Below are 16,108 nucleotides of genomic sequence, written 5' to 3' on the forward strand. Positions count from 1 at the left end.
CCAAATAGTGAATATACAGAAACAAAAATTCTTTCTCTACTGAATGACAGATGAGTAGGATTGTCCTCATTGCTTTGGATCGAGAGTGGAGACGGCAATAACTCTCGGCTATGTTCAAACAGCGCTAATTGAGGAATTTTGATGCAGATCTTTCCCAAACTTTTTTGAAGCATTTATGAAGAGGATTTTGGAGAACTCCTCCAGTTTGTTTCCTATGGAAATCCACTATAATGTTGCTATAAGGAATTTTTTTTGATCATTTTTAAAGAGGTTTTGAAAAAAAGCTTTAAGAAAAAAAAAGTTCAAGTCACTTCTTGAAGTCGTTTCTGATGGAATCTACTTTAAAACTATTCACAGTTAAATGAAAGAGTTGTTCGAAACTCTTTCAGCCTTTTTTTTTAACCACTGTGGGAAAAGAAGAGGAATCTGCTTTAAAAATGCCTCAAAAAAACTCTGCAAGAACATAGCCTTACTGTCAACGATCTCATTGGAGTCATATTAGACACACAACTTTCCTTTATTCCCCATGTACAATCACTCACTCGCTCATGTCACCTGCACTTGAAAAACATCTCCAGAATCCGACCTTTTCTCACCTTTGATACCGCAAAAAAACTCTTACTGTCGCTCTTATTCACTCTCGTCTGGACTACTGCAACTCTCCACTGATCGGTCTCCCTCTAAACAAACTCTCTCCTCCCCAATCCATTCTGAATGCAGCAGCCAGGGTCGTATTTCTGTCCAGCCGCTTCACCGTCGCCTCTACCCCATGCCAGTCATTGCACTGGTTACCCATTCACCACAGAATACAATACAAATTCATCTCTCTCACACACAAAGTTCTCCACAGTTCTGCACCGCCCTATATCTCATCCCTCATTTCTGTCTATCACCCCTCCCGTGCCCTCCATTCTGCAACTGATCTAAGACTAACATCCTCCTTAATCTGAACCTCACATCTCCGTCTCCAAGACTTCTCTCGTGCCGCACCAGTTTTCTGGAATGCACTGCCCCAAGCGATCAGACTAATATCTAGCCCCCGAGTCTTCAAACGTGCTTTAAAAACATCTGTTTGTACAGGACTCTCACCTCAACTCACCAACCTAACTCTCCCCTGTTCCCTCCTAAATGTTTATCTTAATCTGCTGCTGCCTATTTATCTGTCTCCACATCCTCCATGCACCAAATAGCACACGGTAACTGCCCATAGACGGATACTGGCTGATGACCATGTTCTACCTATTGTGTCCCTCCATTTCCATATAGATTGTAAGCTTGTGAGCAGCCGGACCCTCACTCCTCCTGTAACTGTTGAAATGTGATACATTGTATTGTTTATATTGTCTATATATGTCCCTACTTAATTGTAAAGTGCTGCGGAATATGTTGGCGCTATATAAATAAAAATTATTATTATTATTATTGATTCTACCTTGCTGGCTATATATTTCTACAAGTGTCTACTAGAGGTAAAAATAAGTATTACATGTGGCCACTAGTAATAGAAGAAAGTCCAGCATGACCAGTTTCAAGAGTGAAAAAAGTAATAATTTTTTTATTACATATGCGCAACAAGCTCAAAGGCAACATGTTTCACACATTCTCTTTTCATGCTCGGGGCATTGCCTCAAGCTTGTTGCCCTTATGAAATAAAAAAGGATCACTTTTTTCATTTTTGCAACTAGTGATGTTGGACTTTCTCCTTTTAGCACTGGATACAGTTATTCAAATGCTGCCATGCACTGTGCACCCAGGGGAACAGAGGGAATAGTGTTGGTGAGCTGGCTCTCTTTTTAATTCTATATGTGTGGCCGTTTGACTAAACACGCAAGAAATACTGTATGGTAATTCAAGGATAGCATAGCCTTCAGTGCATGTCAATCAAGCGGAATCCCCTAAAAACCCTTAAAAGATACTAATAGTCTTTGTACACATAGAGCATTTTTTATGCATGTTTTTGGAGCGTTTTTTGCTGCGTTATTTTAGTGCAAATGGAGTATAATCATATGTGTGCATATTCTACAGTACATATTGAAAGAAAGTTAGTTTATTCACCAAAAATGATACAAAATGTATCCAAACCTGTTTGCTGCTTTTTTGCACTTTCTCATTGCTTTGTATGGGTAAAAAAACAATGCAAAAACTCAGCAAAATGCTAAAAGAAATTACACTCTGCAGATTTAAAAAAAACACTGGAGAGAAGAGAAAAAAAAATTGTGTGCATGACATTTCTGAAATCTCATACCTATGGCTGGTATTATAAAGTGCAGCTTCTTATTTCCAGAAAAAAAAAGGTTGCAAAAAAAACATTGCATGTGAGCATACTCTTAAAGTCAATGCTATCTGCTTGATTTTCCCATGCCATTCTCCACCTTCTCAGGCTTTGCAGGAAATATAACCCAACAAATACATTTTGGGTTCTTTCCTCAGCTCCCCTGGGAAAAAAGGGGAGACTTTCCAGACTCCCGATTTAGTTGGCAAATCTTTTAGGGCTGCCAACTATTCTTAAAGCAGCACTTCTGGACATTCTCTTCTACGTGACGCTGAAATAATTTGATGGAAAAAGTTTATCATGCAAATTCAGGGGGAAAGTTGGGTGGAGGGGACATGGAGGGGATGTGGAATGGCCTCTTGGAGCTCATCCCTCAAAGTTGACAAATTTGAGTATTAATTATGGTATTAAAGTAATAACAACCTTATATATATAGAAGCCGAGACTAATGAAAGCTTGAGCCCTAATTTTTATCTTCCTTCGATCCTTTTGGATCACAGACACAACGACAGAACACTTCTTACTGGCGTCACCATCTGGAGCTTGTAGTGTAATACGGTACTGAGGGTTGATCCAAAATGTGCCTGTGAAAGAAAAACATAATTATTAGTGTTGAGCGAGCATGCTTGCTACGGCTCGGTACTCGCCCGAGCATCTCACTGCTCGACATGCTCGGAGCTCACCGAGTATTTCCGGGGTTGCTCGGCGGGAGCTCGGGTCCCCTCTCTGCATGTTTGGCGCTCTGTCCAATGAACATGCAGGGATTGTCTGCTACACACTGTAATCCCACAGCAATGTTGCTTGTGGCATTACAGTGATTGGCTGACCGCACAGCATCATCAGGTCTATATCAGACTTGGCGCCGACATGCTCGTCACAGTCTACTCCAGAATCAGGCAGTGTAGGGAGAGGTACTGCTGAGCTAGGGAGAGATTTGCTTGTTTCTTAGTTAGTGTAGATATACCACCATATATTATACAAAAATCCATCTCAACTAACAGTCCTTCTGAGGACTAATCCAGCTGCAGAGATATCAGTGCTAGGCAGGCAGGCAGTGTATGTGGCAGACTGCAGTGCATATAGCAAGAGGGTCCATTCCAGTTCTGTCTGCTGGTGCTTTTACAGATATTTCTAGAAATAGCCCCAGGTGTCAGGGCCAGGAATAATTTTTTTTTTATCTTAATCCTGATTATTTGCTTAAAAAGCAATCCAGAGAACACCATTTTTCTGCTCAATCTGCCTGTTGGCACTGCAGAATATAGCCAGATCCTTTCCATACTACAGTGCTAAAAATCCATCTATTTACACTGTGTTCCAAATTATTATGCAAATAATATTTTCTCAGATTTTCCCAAATTACCTATATGAATTGCAGTCATTGTAATTTTCCAGTCAAATAACTATTAGAGTACAATTGAAAGGTTTTTGTACAAACTGCCTATGATAACAGTATATTTAAAAAAAAATAAAAAACTCAAACTGCACTCAAAATACATGTTCCACATTATTATGCACAGCAGAGTTTTCACCCTTTTCATTTTAATAAAGAACAAAAAAATGGTCATTTTTGAAATTATAAGCATTAGCAGGTTATTACAAACTGAAATCAAACCGTTTTCACCTCAAAACTTTATTCTAGGTGATGTTACATTTGCACATAGGACCCCTTGTTCCAAAGGAGCTTCTGAATTCTCTCGTCCATTGAATTTGTCAGGTTTTGGATGGTTTCTGCTTTAATTGTTTTGCATGAGGACAGAATACCCTCCCAGAGCTGTTGCTTAGATGTGAACTGCCTCCCGCCATCATAGACACTCCTTTTGATGATGCTCCAGAGGTTCTCAATGGGGTTGAGGTCAGGGGAGCATGGGTGCCACACCATAAGTTTGTCCCCTTTTATGCCCATAGCAGCCAGAGATGCAGATGTGTTATGTGCAGCATGAGACGGGGCATTATCATGCATGAAAATGATCTTGCTGCGAATGCACAGTTCTTCTTCTTGAACCATGGAAGGAAGTACTGTTTGAGAAACTCAACATACATTATGGAGTTCATCTTTACCCCTTCAGGGATCCTAAAAGGGCCGACAATCTCTCTCCCCATGATTCCAGCCCAAAACATTACTCCACCTCCTCCTTGTTAGCACCGTAGCCGTGTTTGCATGTGGTGTCCATCAACCAGCCATCCTCCACTCCATCCATCTGGATCATCAAGGTCATTTCATGCATGATAATGCCCCGTCTCATGCTGCACATAACACATCTGCATGTCAGGCTGCTATGGGCATAAAAGGGGACAAACTTATGGTGTGGCACCCATGCTCCCCTGACCTCAACCCCATTGAGAACCTTTGGAGCATCATCAAAAGGAGTGTCTATGATGGCGGGAGGCAGTTCACATCTAAGCAACTGCTCTGGGAGGGTATTCTGTCCTCATGCAAAACAATTAAAGCAGAAACCATCCAAAACCTGACAAATTCAATGGACGAGAGAGTTCAGAAGCTCCTTTCGAACAAGGGGTCCTATGTGCAAATGTAACATCACCTAGAATAAAGTTTTGAGTTGAAAACTGTTAGATTTCAGTTTGTAATAACCTGCTAATGCTTATAATTTCAAAAATGACCATTTTTTGTTCTTTATTAAAATGAAAAGGTTGAAAACTCTGCTGTGCATAATAATGTGGAACGTGTATTTTGAATGCAGTTTGAGTTTTTTATTTTTTTAAAAATATACTGTTATCATAGGCAGTTTGTACAAAAACCTTTCAATTGTACTCTAATAGTTATTTGACTGGAAAATTACAATGACTGCAATTCATATAGGTAATTTGGGAAAATCTGAGAAAATATTATTTGCATAATAATTTGGAACACAGTGTAAAACTGTGGTTTGTCCGTCACATTCATCACATATAAGTGCGCTGAGAATTCTGCCATTTCTGGCCTCCATTGAAGTTTTGTTGCAGTGTGTTAACGAAGTTATTGACACCAGTTCGCTGTTAAAAATAGTTACCTATAGGCCAGCTATTTAAAACTGTGGTTTTCCAACACACGTATCACATATCACTGTGGTTCAAATCCAGCCACTTGTAGTGAACATGGAAAATATTGTCCTCCATTTACAATGGACAAGGCGTGTGGCAAGGGACGGGGAAGTGAACATGATGGTGATGATCGTGCATGCACAGGACGTGGCTGAGGCCGTGGGCTAGCTGAAATTGTGCCACAACAAATACCCACATCTTCTCGCTCGACCTTCCTGTCCCAATTAATAGGGGACTGCAGAACACCACTATTGAACACAGAGCAGTGTGAAAAAGTTAATGGTTGGATAGCAGATAATGCTTCCAGTCACTTAGCTACCACCACCACCACCACCACCACCACCCTGTCTTCCACATGGTCAAGTCTCCGTAGCCGTGAGTCTGGACAGCATATTCCTCACCCTGATCCTCCTTCCTCCCACCATGCCTAGTGCCCGGAGACAACTGATTCCACACTTGGACCCTCCAAAGAGCTGTTCACTTTTCCATTTATAGATTCGGGCCTCTCGCACTTCAAGCAGGGCAAGAGGAGATCGCATGTAGCGATGCCCAAATATTTGAGCAGCCACTGTCACACAAAGGCAATGGTGGGAAACTGTCACAAGAGGTGGACAATGATGAGACACAATTGCCAGAAAGTCAGAAGGAGGACCAGAGTGCTGAAGTGGAAGACGAGGTGGTGGAGGTGGATGATATAGTAACTGACCCAACCTGGCAGGGGGACATACACAGCGAGGACAGCAGCACACAGGGGGAGGGAGGTGTAGCACCCCAACAGGCAGGAAGAAGCAGTGTGGTGGTCACAGAAGGAAGGCGGGCAACCGATCCCCGTAACATGAACATGACAGAAGTTGCCAGTGCAACTGTTAGGTCTTCCCGAGTCTGGTTGTTTTTTAAAGACTATGCCGATAACCCCAAAAAGGCCATTTCCACCACCTGCCAGGCCAGCATCAGCAGGGGTAGCAAAACTACCAGCCTGACCACCACTAGCATGATCAGGCACATGGCAGCAGAGCACCCGACTAAGTGGGCTGAGGAGCTAGTTTCATGCGCTATAGACGGTACTACCTGCACAACTGTCATACCGTCTGTTCAGCGTGGATGGCCTGAGGACAGGGAGGAGGAGAGCATGGTCAGTCATCCGCTTGGTGAGGACACGGAAGTCTTGCCTGTTAGCAGTCTGGCACGCATGGTTGAGCTTATTTTACGCTGCCTTTCCCGTGACCCTCGCGTTCTCAAAATTTTGGGTGACAATCATTACTGGTTGGTGACACTTCTAGACCCACACTACAAGGAGAACTTTCTACCTCTTATTCCCAAGGTGGATAGGTCTACTAAAATGGGGCAGTACCAGAAGGCCCTTGTTGCGGAATTATTAAAAAAATTCCCATCTGAAAACACTGGTGGCAGAGGTCACAGTTCGTTGGACAACCAAGGGGTACAGGCAAGAGAGACACAACTCCAATCCAGCAGAGGCAGGGGAACACTGTCAAAGTTCTGGGACAGTTTTCTCAGACCCTTCTATCTTACAGGCCCTGAGGCGCGGCGTACTCTCACAAGGAGTCCAAGGTTTGGGAAGATGGTGAGGAAGTACCTTGACCACCGTACCAACGTCCTCAGCAGACCGCCGGGGGGGAGTCTCCGGAAAAATGCTTGAATTTCTCATAGACTTACATTGGGCTCGTTGCTCGGTCTGAGCACCCGAGCATTCCAGTTTGCTCAACCCAAGCAGCGAGCACCCAAGCATTTATTTTAGTGCTCACCCATCACTAATAATTATATGTATCATACATCAGTATTAATATATTAGTACGATTAGCAGAATTTACTATCCATATGATGCTTCCCTTTTTCATTTCATATCTGTTGTAAAGCTTAACCACTTTTAGCAATCCCATTTTATTATATTATGCTCAAGAAATAAAAAGTGATTCAACTTACAAATATATTACTGTATAAGTATTTTGCTGTATTAGGTATACAGCTCTTCTGCAGTATTATATACTACCTAGTAGTATAAATGTAATTTGTAAGTTCATATCGTCATCTAATGATTGTTTTGAATATTAATGTTCTATTCAATTTGCATGACAGCCTTCCATTAATGACTGTTTATAATTATCTTTAGCTTCTAGTAGTGATGAGCAAGCACTAAAATGCTTGGGTACTTGTTACTCAAGTAAAGCAAATCATATTGCCCAGGTCCTCAACCTGAGTAATGAGTATAATGGAAGTCAATGGGAAATTCAAGCAATTTTCCAGTGGCCCCCACCCAACCCCCGAAGATCTTTAGGGGTCTAAAAATTGCTCACATTGATGAAAACAGTGTTGAAATGAAAGAAACATTCACCAGTAAATGTAATTTTAACATTTTAATAGCTTATTTGGCCATGTGTTTTGTGAGACATGATCAAATACATCCCGTTTAATTTATGAAGAAGGGACTCTGAAAGTCCCTTTTTTTTCAGGGCCATTAGGCAGCTTTCACTATTTGTAGAGGGCCATCGGGCAGCACTTACTATTATTAGAGGGCCACCAGTCAGCCCTTACTATTGTTAGAGGGCTAGCAGGTGGCTCCCACTATTGTCAGAGGGCCATTCGGCGTCCGTCACTCAAATTTTAGAGGGTCAGCAGCCGGCCCTCACTCAACAGTTTTAGAGGGCCAGCAGCCATCTTTCACTAGCATTTTTGAAGGGCCAGCAGCCGCTATGCATTGCATAGCCATATATTGCTCCTGCAATATGTGTCCAGCTAAGGTGGTCAAATTTTCTTTTTCGTATACAGTATATTCTGTAAAGTTTGAAACATGGAGGGCTAGCAGGTGGCCTCCACTATTTTTAGAGGGCCATCAGGACAGGTGAGACCAAGAAAGAACTTTTCTGTTAAAGCACATCATTCAACTGTTTACTGTAAATGGAATGAGACCTACCAATAAAGGCACTAGGTGGCTTGACTGTGTGTAAAGCATAATGAAATAAGAAGATTCCCAAAGGATTTTGGGTTGCAATGTAGTGTCCAATGTTAGAAAGATAGGTTTGCATCCTAGATCATGGGTTTTTCAGCAGGACAATGACCCCAAACATACTTCAAGAACCACCCAGAAATTGATAGAAACAAAGCACCGGAGAGTTCTGAAGTGGTAATTCCAGTTCCAGTAGCGTAAAATCTCCCACCAGTACCTCTTACGTACAGATGCTACAGAGAAACTGTGAATGGACACATTAAATCAGTTAATTTTGTCTGCTTTGATGAATTTTTGAGTACTGTAAGGTGGCTAATGGTCGCATAGTCGATGGGAAGTATGTATTATAGAGATGGCTGTCCTCTGTGATGTAGAGTTTTTCTCTAGAGCACGTAAGTGACGCGCCCCCTGGGCCGTGTGTGGGGGAGTACCCGGAGCCGGGTCTCTGTGTAATGCTGGGGGTTGTAGTCTCCGTGGCGGCGACCCGGTCCCGTGGCTCAGGGTGGTCAAACCAGTGGCGGATCTGTTTATTTGGTTTTTAATGTTTAAATGTCCGACTACGCCACTCGTGGATTGCGGTCACTGAGAACCGCCGCTGCGGGGCAGACCGCTGAGGCTGAAGTTGTGTGCGCAGCAGAGGGTAGTATAACTCCCCACGGAAGGAGTATAGCCTCAGGGCAGTGAGTGCAGATGATGGGGGTGATGGTGCGCGGGAGCAACAGTAATGACTCAGAGTCCAGAGATGCAGTCCAGGGTCTTTACTCACAGTTTTACACTCCAAGCCACTTCTGCAGGTAATGGCTGCCCACGTCGTACTGTGCTCACTAGGTGAGGGGCTCGGCCAACTCCCAGGTACCTTTGGAATGCTTTTCAGGACCCCCTTTGTGTGTCCTTTCTCTGGCCCGTCGTACCCCACAATTCACCACGTTTCTGTCCAGCTGCCTCGGGCCTTGGTGGGCAAACGTATGTTCCGTTTCCATGGGCCCTATATGGTGCCTTCCTAACGGGTGTAGTGAGGGGCCTTGACACGTACAATGCCACAGCCTCCGGTTACTACCTGAGGGTAGTTGCTCTCCTCCACTAGCTGAGGGATCCGGTTCCCTTTCTTGGCCTGACCCCCCTACTCTGGTAGCGGTGGGCGTACGGTGGCGACTGGCCGGTCCGCACCCCTGGGGTCCCTTCACTTCATTCCTGGAGCCTCCTCCACTCCTCTCCTCTCTTTTCTTCTCCTCCAGGCTCAGGCCTTGTGACTTGGCCTGCCCACGGAGCAGAGCTCGTACAGAGCCCCTGCTCCCGGTCTTCTCCTCTCTGACTGAACTCAGCAACTCTTCTCTCCGACTCCAAGATGGTGCCCACCTTATATACTCCTCTTCCCAGTGCACCCTGAATCTACTCTCCCCACCCACACACTACCGGATTCCCCCTTTCTAGGTGTTCCCTCCCCCCACTCCAGCCAGGGACAGGGGCAGTTGTGCTCATTCTTGGGAGCATTGTCGCCCTGTCCCCCGGAAATGTGGTGTAGCGCATGTGGGTGTTAGGGTCCTGAGCCACACTCCATCCTTACCTGGAAGTCAGATATCACACCTCTGGGTGAGATGCAATACCTCTGTAGCGACCGAACCCTCGGGGCGCTACATAAGCACTAAGGGGATTGTTTGGTGCACCTGGGATTGGGATTATGGGTAGCTTGGAGAGATGGGCGGGTCCAGCTACGCACATACCTCACCTCTGGGTGTGGTTAACAGCCTATATAATGGAGGCTGTTGTTTGGCACATGGTCTGTGTGTCTGGAGGGAGAAGGCCTCCCGTGTTTGGTTGTCTCCAGACTGGGCCATGTACTGGATGCCTACCCGCCTGTGTGTCCACAGCGCTGGCTAACCAGAGACTTACTCAAAGGACTGATTTCTTTGTTTTTGCCTACACTAAAGGCTGTTTGTTTGCATTTTGTTTTTGACCAGTTTATGAAGTAAATAAACTGTTATGGACATTTCAAGGAACATGCCTCCTGCTGCCTCCCATCGCACTAAAGTGAGTGCAATCCCTACAGAACAGATCACCATAAAAATCACAAATATGTTCGAGTTTTTTGAAAAAAAAAAAATCAAGTTATAGACATTGTAAGAGATGAATGTGACCAGAATGAACATTCTTTTACAGCAGATGATTCCTAGCACCTGTCCCTATATTAAATGCAGCTAATTGCGGTATTAATAGTGAATAGAATAGAAATTTTTTATCGTTTGGTTGCATCAGCAAGTATTATAAGGCAATAATCCCTGACTAGATGCCTGTAAAATGCTATCCCTAGTGCGATAGCTCATCCGTACACAAATTGCAGATAAGAGAAGTAATATAGTAATATTGTAGAATCTAGAATAGCTTTGGATCAGTCCTGAAAAGAATTTTTTTTTGTACGTAGCAACATCAAGGACTGTTATTTCATCAATCCTGCTGGGGAATATAGCAGAGAATTTCACATCTACTTAGCCTGATATGGAGGAGACCAGGATATTCTGTACTTACTTTACAAAGTCTACTGTCTCGGATGTGAAATCCTATATGCAGTGTGAGAACTCCCTATGTGACTGTCTCGGGTGTGTCAGAAGTGACAGTCAGTCGCCCTGCAGTTGGTTGCAGGAGATCTCTACTTTTGGCATTACACACATCATCTTAGAGGCTGTCTCTAGGACCCAGCGGCTATCTTCCTCTGGCTAATTAACACCCTGACTGGGTGTATAAACATCTGCTGTGTTTCAGAGGGAGGTGCCGGCGATATTCATTACTACTTGTGAAGGCTTTGGCAAGAGCAGTACTTCATCCTCTCTGGAGCTTGTTTGGAGTTCATCTAATGCTAAGCGATATCCCCCTGTTTGTCCACCCCTGTTGTCTATAGTGTTTAGTGGAGATCGACTAGTGCTCATCTCCTCCCTTCCCTAGCCTTAGACTTACGCCAGGGGAAGACAGGACGAGGCATGCGGCGATTGGTGAAGAGTCAATACAGGGACAGTAGAGTAGACAGGATGATGCTAGATCAATCTAGGAGGTCTCCACTTCCCCCCTTTCCCTAGAGTCTGGGCTTCCTTTCCCTCTTCCCTTTGTGTTGCACTAAGTCTATCCCACACCTTGAGTGACATTATCGCCGGCCGAGCACATTTTGAAAAAGAAAAAAAAAAACCCTGACACTTTTTTTCCCTCTGTGTGTTTTTGGGCGTGGACTTTTTTTTTTCCTTACCCTCCATTTCTCCAGGGTACTGCTGCAGAGCTCACAGAGCAGTTCCCCTGTCTGTCCCTGGAGGTGAATGACCTCTGCTGCGAGGTTCAGCAGCAACTTCAGTGGCTACTGGTCGCTAATGTGGGGGTATCTGCAGGTAGGCCTGTCCAGCCTGAACCCAAGGTTGCCCCCCCCAGACAGGTTTTCAGGAGGTAGGGACACGTTTTTTGTATTTAAGGAGGCCTGCAAACTGTATTTTAAACTTCGTCCTTACTTCTCCGGAAATGAAGAGCAACGGGTTGGTATTGTGATCTCTCTACTAGAGATGAGCGGTGTTCGACTAGAACTGTTCACCAATCTCAAATTCGAGCTGTTTTGGGCGGTGTTCGAGTTGTTCGACGAACCCGAACGATTTGCAAAAAATTTGGATGTTCGAGGTTATGTTCGATAACTGTTCGTGCACCAAAAGCGTGTCCTGCATGTCTGGCGCTATTTAGAGCACCAATCATGCAAGGACTGTCTGCCACTCACTGTAATGCCACAGCCATGGTGGTTGTGGCATTACAGTGATTGCCCAAATCGATGGGAACAGTGCTCACAGTGAAACATGAAAAGCCGGCAATTCAGCAGCGACATACACCGGTACCCGACAATTTAGAACAGAAAGAATAGAGAATCACACATAGATTAGATAGATAGAAACATGTCAGTCACATATATAAAAAGTACAGTGACAGTGTTGCTTACTGTACTTGTCATTTAGTGAAAAGGATTTATTAAAAAAAATAATAGTGTTTTTATGCACCTTCTCTTTAAAAAAGCCGGCCAGCAATTCAGCAGCGGTACCCGACAATTTAGAATAGAAGGAATAGAGAATCACACATAGATTAGATAGATAGAAACATGTCAGTCACATATATATGAAGTACAGTAACCGTGTTGTTTACTGTAGTTGTCATTTAGTGTTAAAATAAAGGATTTATTTAAAAAAAAATTGGCGTGGGGTTCCCCATAATTTTAGTCTCTAGCGGAGGTTAAGCAGACGGCTGGGGCAGATGTTTGAAGCCTGGGAAGGGGGTAATACCCACGGAGCTTCCCAGGCTACTAATATCAGCCCCCAGCTGAATACCTAGCCTTTACTAGCTATTAAATTGGTGGACCCCCCCAAAAAAATGATGTGGGGTCCCCCCTATTTTAATAGCTAGCAAAGGCTAGGCAGACAGCTGGGGGCTGATTTTAATAGCCCAGGAAGGGTTCCATGAATATTGGCCCCCTCCCAGGCTAGAAACACCAGCCGTCAGCCGCCCCTGAAATGGCGCATCCATAGGATGTGCCAATCCTGGCACTTAGCCTCACTCTTTCCACTGCCCTGTAGTGGTGGCAGTGGGGTAATAGGGCTGGGGTTGATGTCAGCTTATAATGCCAGCTGACATCAAGCCCAGGTTAGTAATGGAGAGGCGTCTATAAGACACCCCCATTACTAACCCCATAGTCAAAGTTAAAAAAAAACACAAACACCCAGAATAAAGTCCTTTAATTGAAATAAACACACAATTCTTTATTGTTCTAAATTAAACCATACTTACCATCACGCCCATTCCAGCTGAAGCCAATGTCTTCTGCAATAAAAATAAAACAATAAAGCAACATCATCCTTACCTCCATGGCTCCCACGACGGCTTCAGCTCTGCTACATTCACATAACAGGCTGGATCGCAGCAGAAAGCTGCCATCCAGCTTGCCATGCCGCACACACTGAGAAGCACAGGCATGCTTGCGCTCCTCAGTGTCTCGCTGTGACGGCATCCAGATGAGCCGAGGTCATGTCCAATGATCTCGGCTCACCTCATGTACGTCACTGACAGCGTGGGAAAATTCTCCTGCACTCAGCGCTTCAGCGTGAGAATTCTCCTACGCTGTAAGTGACGTGCATGAGGTGAGCTGAGATCATTGGACATGAACTCACCTCATGCACGTCACTGACAGCGTGGGAAAATGCCTGCGCTTCTCAGTGTCTGCGGGATGACAGGCTGGATGGCAGCTTTCTGCTGCGGTCCAGCCTGTCATCTCGATGTAGCAGAGCTGGAGCTGTCCTGGGAACCATCGAAAGGTAAGGATGATGTTGCTTTATTATTTTTCTTTTATTGCAGGATATCGTTGGCTTCAGCTGGAATGGGCGTGATGGTAGTATGGTTTAATTTAGAACAATAAAGAATTGTGTGTTTATTTCAATTAAAGAACTTTATTCTGGGTGTTTGTGTTTTTTTTTAACTTTGACTATGGGGTTAGTAATGGGGGTGTCTTATAGACGCCTCTCCATTACTAACCTGGGCTTGATGTCAGCTGGCATTATAAGCTGACATCAACCCCGACCCTATTACCCCACTGCCACCGCTACAGGGCAGTGGGAAGAGCGAGGCTAAGTGCCAGAATTGGCGCATCCTATGGCCCTTCCTGGGCTATTAATATCAGCCCCCAGCTGTCTGCCTAGCCTTTGCTAGCTATTAAAATAGGGGGGACTCCACGTCATTTTTTTGGGGGGGTCCCCCATTTTAATAGCTTGTAAAGGCTAGGTATTCAGCTGAGGGCTGATATTAGTAGCCTGGGAAGCTCCAAGGGTATTACCCCCTTCCCAGGCTTCAAACATCTGCCCCAGCCGTCTGCTTAACCTCCGCTAGAGACTAAAATTACGGGGAACCCCACGCCAATTTTTTTTTTAATAAATCCTTTATTTTAACACTAAATGACAAGTACATTAAACAACACTGTCACTGTACTTCTTATATATGTGACTGACATGTTTCTATCTATCTAATTTATGTGTGATGCTCTATCTTTCTGTTCTAAATTGTCGGGTACCGCTGCTGAATTGCCGGCCGGCTTCTTTAAAGAGAGGGTGCATGAAAACACTATTATTTTTTTAAATAAATCCTTTACACTAAATGACAAGTACAGTAAGCAACACTGTCACTGTACTTATTATATATGTGACTGACATGTTTCTATCTATCTAATCTATGTGTGAAGCTCTATTCCTTCTTGTCTAAATTGTCAGGTACCGGTGTATGCCGCTGTTGAATTGCTGGCCGGCTTTTTTAAAGAGAGCGTCTTCTGAGCTTTTGGACACCTTTAAAGGTGTTTTCTATGTGTTTCTATGTGTTTTTGTTTGCCTGCCATTGGTTTTAACGGTGTTCGACGGTGTTCGACGAACAGTTCCTCGAACATCCCGGTGTTCGACGAACCGAACCGAACCCGAACACTACGGGGGTGGCTCAACACTACTCTCTACTGCAGGGAGATCATCAGTCGTGGGCGTTTTCTTTACCGCAGGACTCGGTTTGTCTCCAGTCTTTGGAGAACTTTTTTGGGGCTCTGGCCCTCATCTATGATGACCCTGACCGAGTCGCCTTGGCTGAGTCTAAGCTACTTCGCCTTCAGCAAGGGAATCAGTCAGTGGAAAAGTACAGTTCTGAATTCTGCAGATGGGCAACGGATTCCAAATGGAATGACTCAGCCCTTAGAAGTCAATTTTGTGAGTGGCTTACTGAATGGTTGAAAGATGCCTTGGCAGTATATGAAACCCCTCAGTCCTTGGAGGCTGCCATGTCGTTGTCCATTGTCTTGATAGATGCCTTCGGGATAGACAGGTGAGACCACCTTCTCCGGGGCATTCTTGTCGGGGTTGTGTACCTCTGCTGGGAGAGCAGTCTGGGTTTGAGCCAGTACTGGTTGGCAGAACCCATGCAGTTAGGGGGTGTCTCTACATCATACATCTCCCTGGAGATTCGCAGGAAAAAAGGCGTATGCTTTTTTGTGGGAAAAAGGGACATTATGTTGAGACCTGTCCTGCAATTCCTAAACAAGAGGATTAACTCTTGGTAGCCTGAAGTTGGATAAACAAGGGGTGCATTTGTTACCAACCTGCAGTCCCCGCTTTGACGTGTCAGCAGAGGTGGTGCTAGAGAGAAAAATCGAGAAAATTTCTGTGTTTGTTGACAGTGGAGCCAGAGTCAGCATGGTTGATGCTGAGTTTGTGAAAACTCATGGTCTTGCTTGCTGTGCTTTAGCTGAACCTATTTCCATCTTTGCCAATGACTCTGCGCCACTTGCATAGAAAGCATTTACTCATATTGTACATAATGTAAAACTGAGGGTGGGGTCAGTTCATTGTGAAATAATTCCTTGCTATGTTATGGACAATCTTCCCACACCAATTGTTTGGTATTCCTTGGCTTGTTAAACATAATCTGTTGGTGGATTGGCAAACTGGGGAGAATATTGATTGGGGAGATTACTGCCATGAGAACTGTTTAAATATTTCCCTTGCTACTGTCTCTAAGTATATATTACCTGCTTTTCTGTCTGGTTTTAAGGACGTTTTTTCTGAGAGGGGGTGTCGGGATTTGCCTCCTCATTGTGCTTATGACTGTCCTATTAACCTGATCCCTGGAGCTAAGCTACTGAAATCCAGACTGTATAATCTTTATGGCCCTGAGAGACAAGCCTTGAAGGATTTCATTGCGGAAAGTCTGGAGAAGGGACATATCAGACACTCATCTTCGCCCGTGGTGGCAGAGTTCTTCTTTGTGAAGAAAAAAGATGGCGGTCTACGTCCCTGTTTAGA

General features: G+C 44.4%; 1 protein-coding gene across 2 annotated transcripts in view; it reads right to left on the reverse strand.

The window, feature by feature from the left end:
• The window catches only part of LOC141257388 (calpain-8-like), a 260,656-nt gene that overhangs the window by 38,156 nt on the left and 206,392 nt on the right, over window positions 1-16,108 (reverse strand). For both annotated transcript variants that reach the window (XM_073671884.1, XM_073671883.1), the window contains exon 10: window positions 2,696-2,856. In XM_073671884.1, the coding sequence (XP_073527985.1) occupies window positions 2,696-2,856 (161 nt within the window). The remainder of the gene's footprint in view (window positions 1-2,695; window positions 2,857-16,108) is intronic.

This window comes from Phyllobates terribilis, unplaced genomic scaffold (genome assembly GCF_046119375.1).
Source record: "Phyllobates terribilis strain yellow unplaced genomic scaffold, ASM4611937v1 Scaffold_3__8_contigs__length_932513732, whole genome shotgun sequence".
Lineage (NCBI taxonomy): Eukaryota > Metazoa > Chordata > Amphibia > Anura > Dendrobatidae > Phyllobates > Phyllobates terribilis.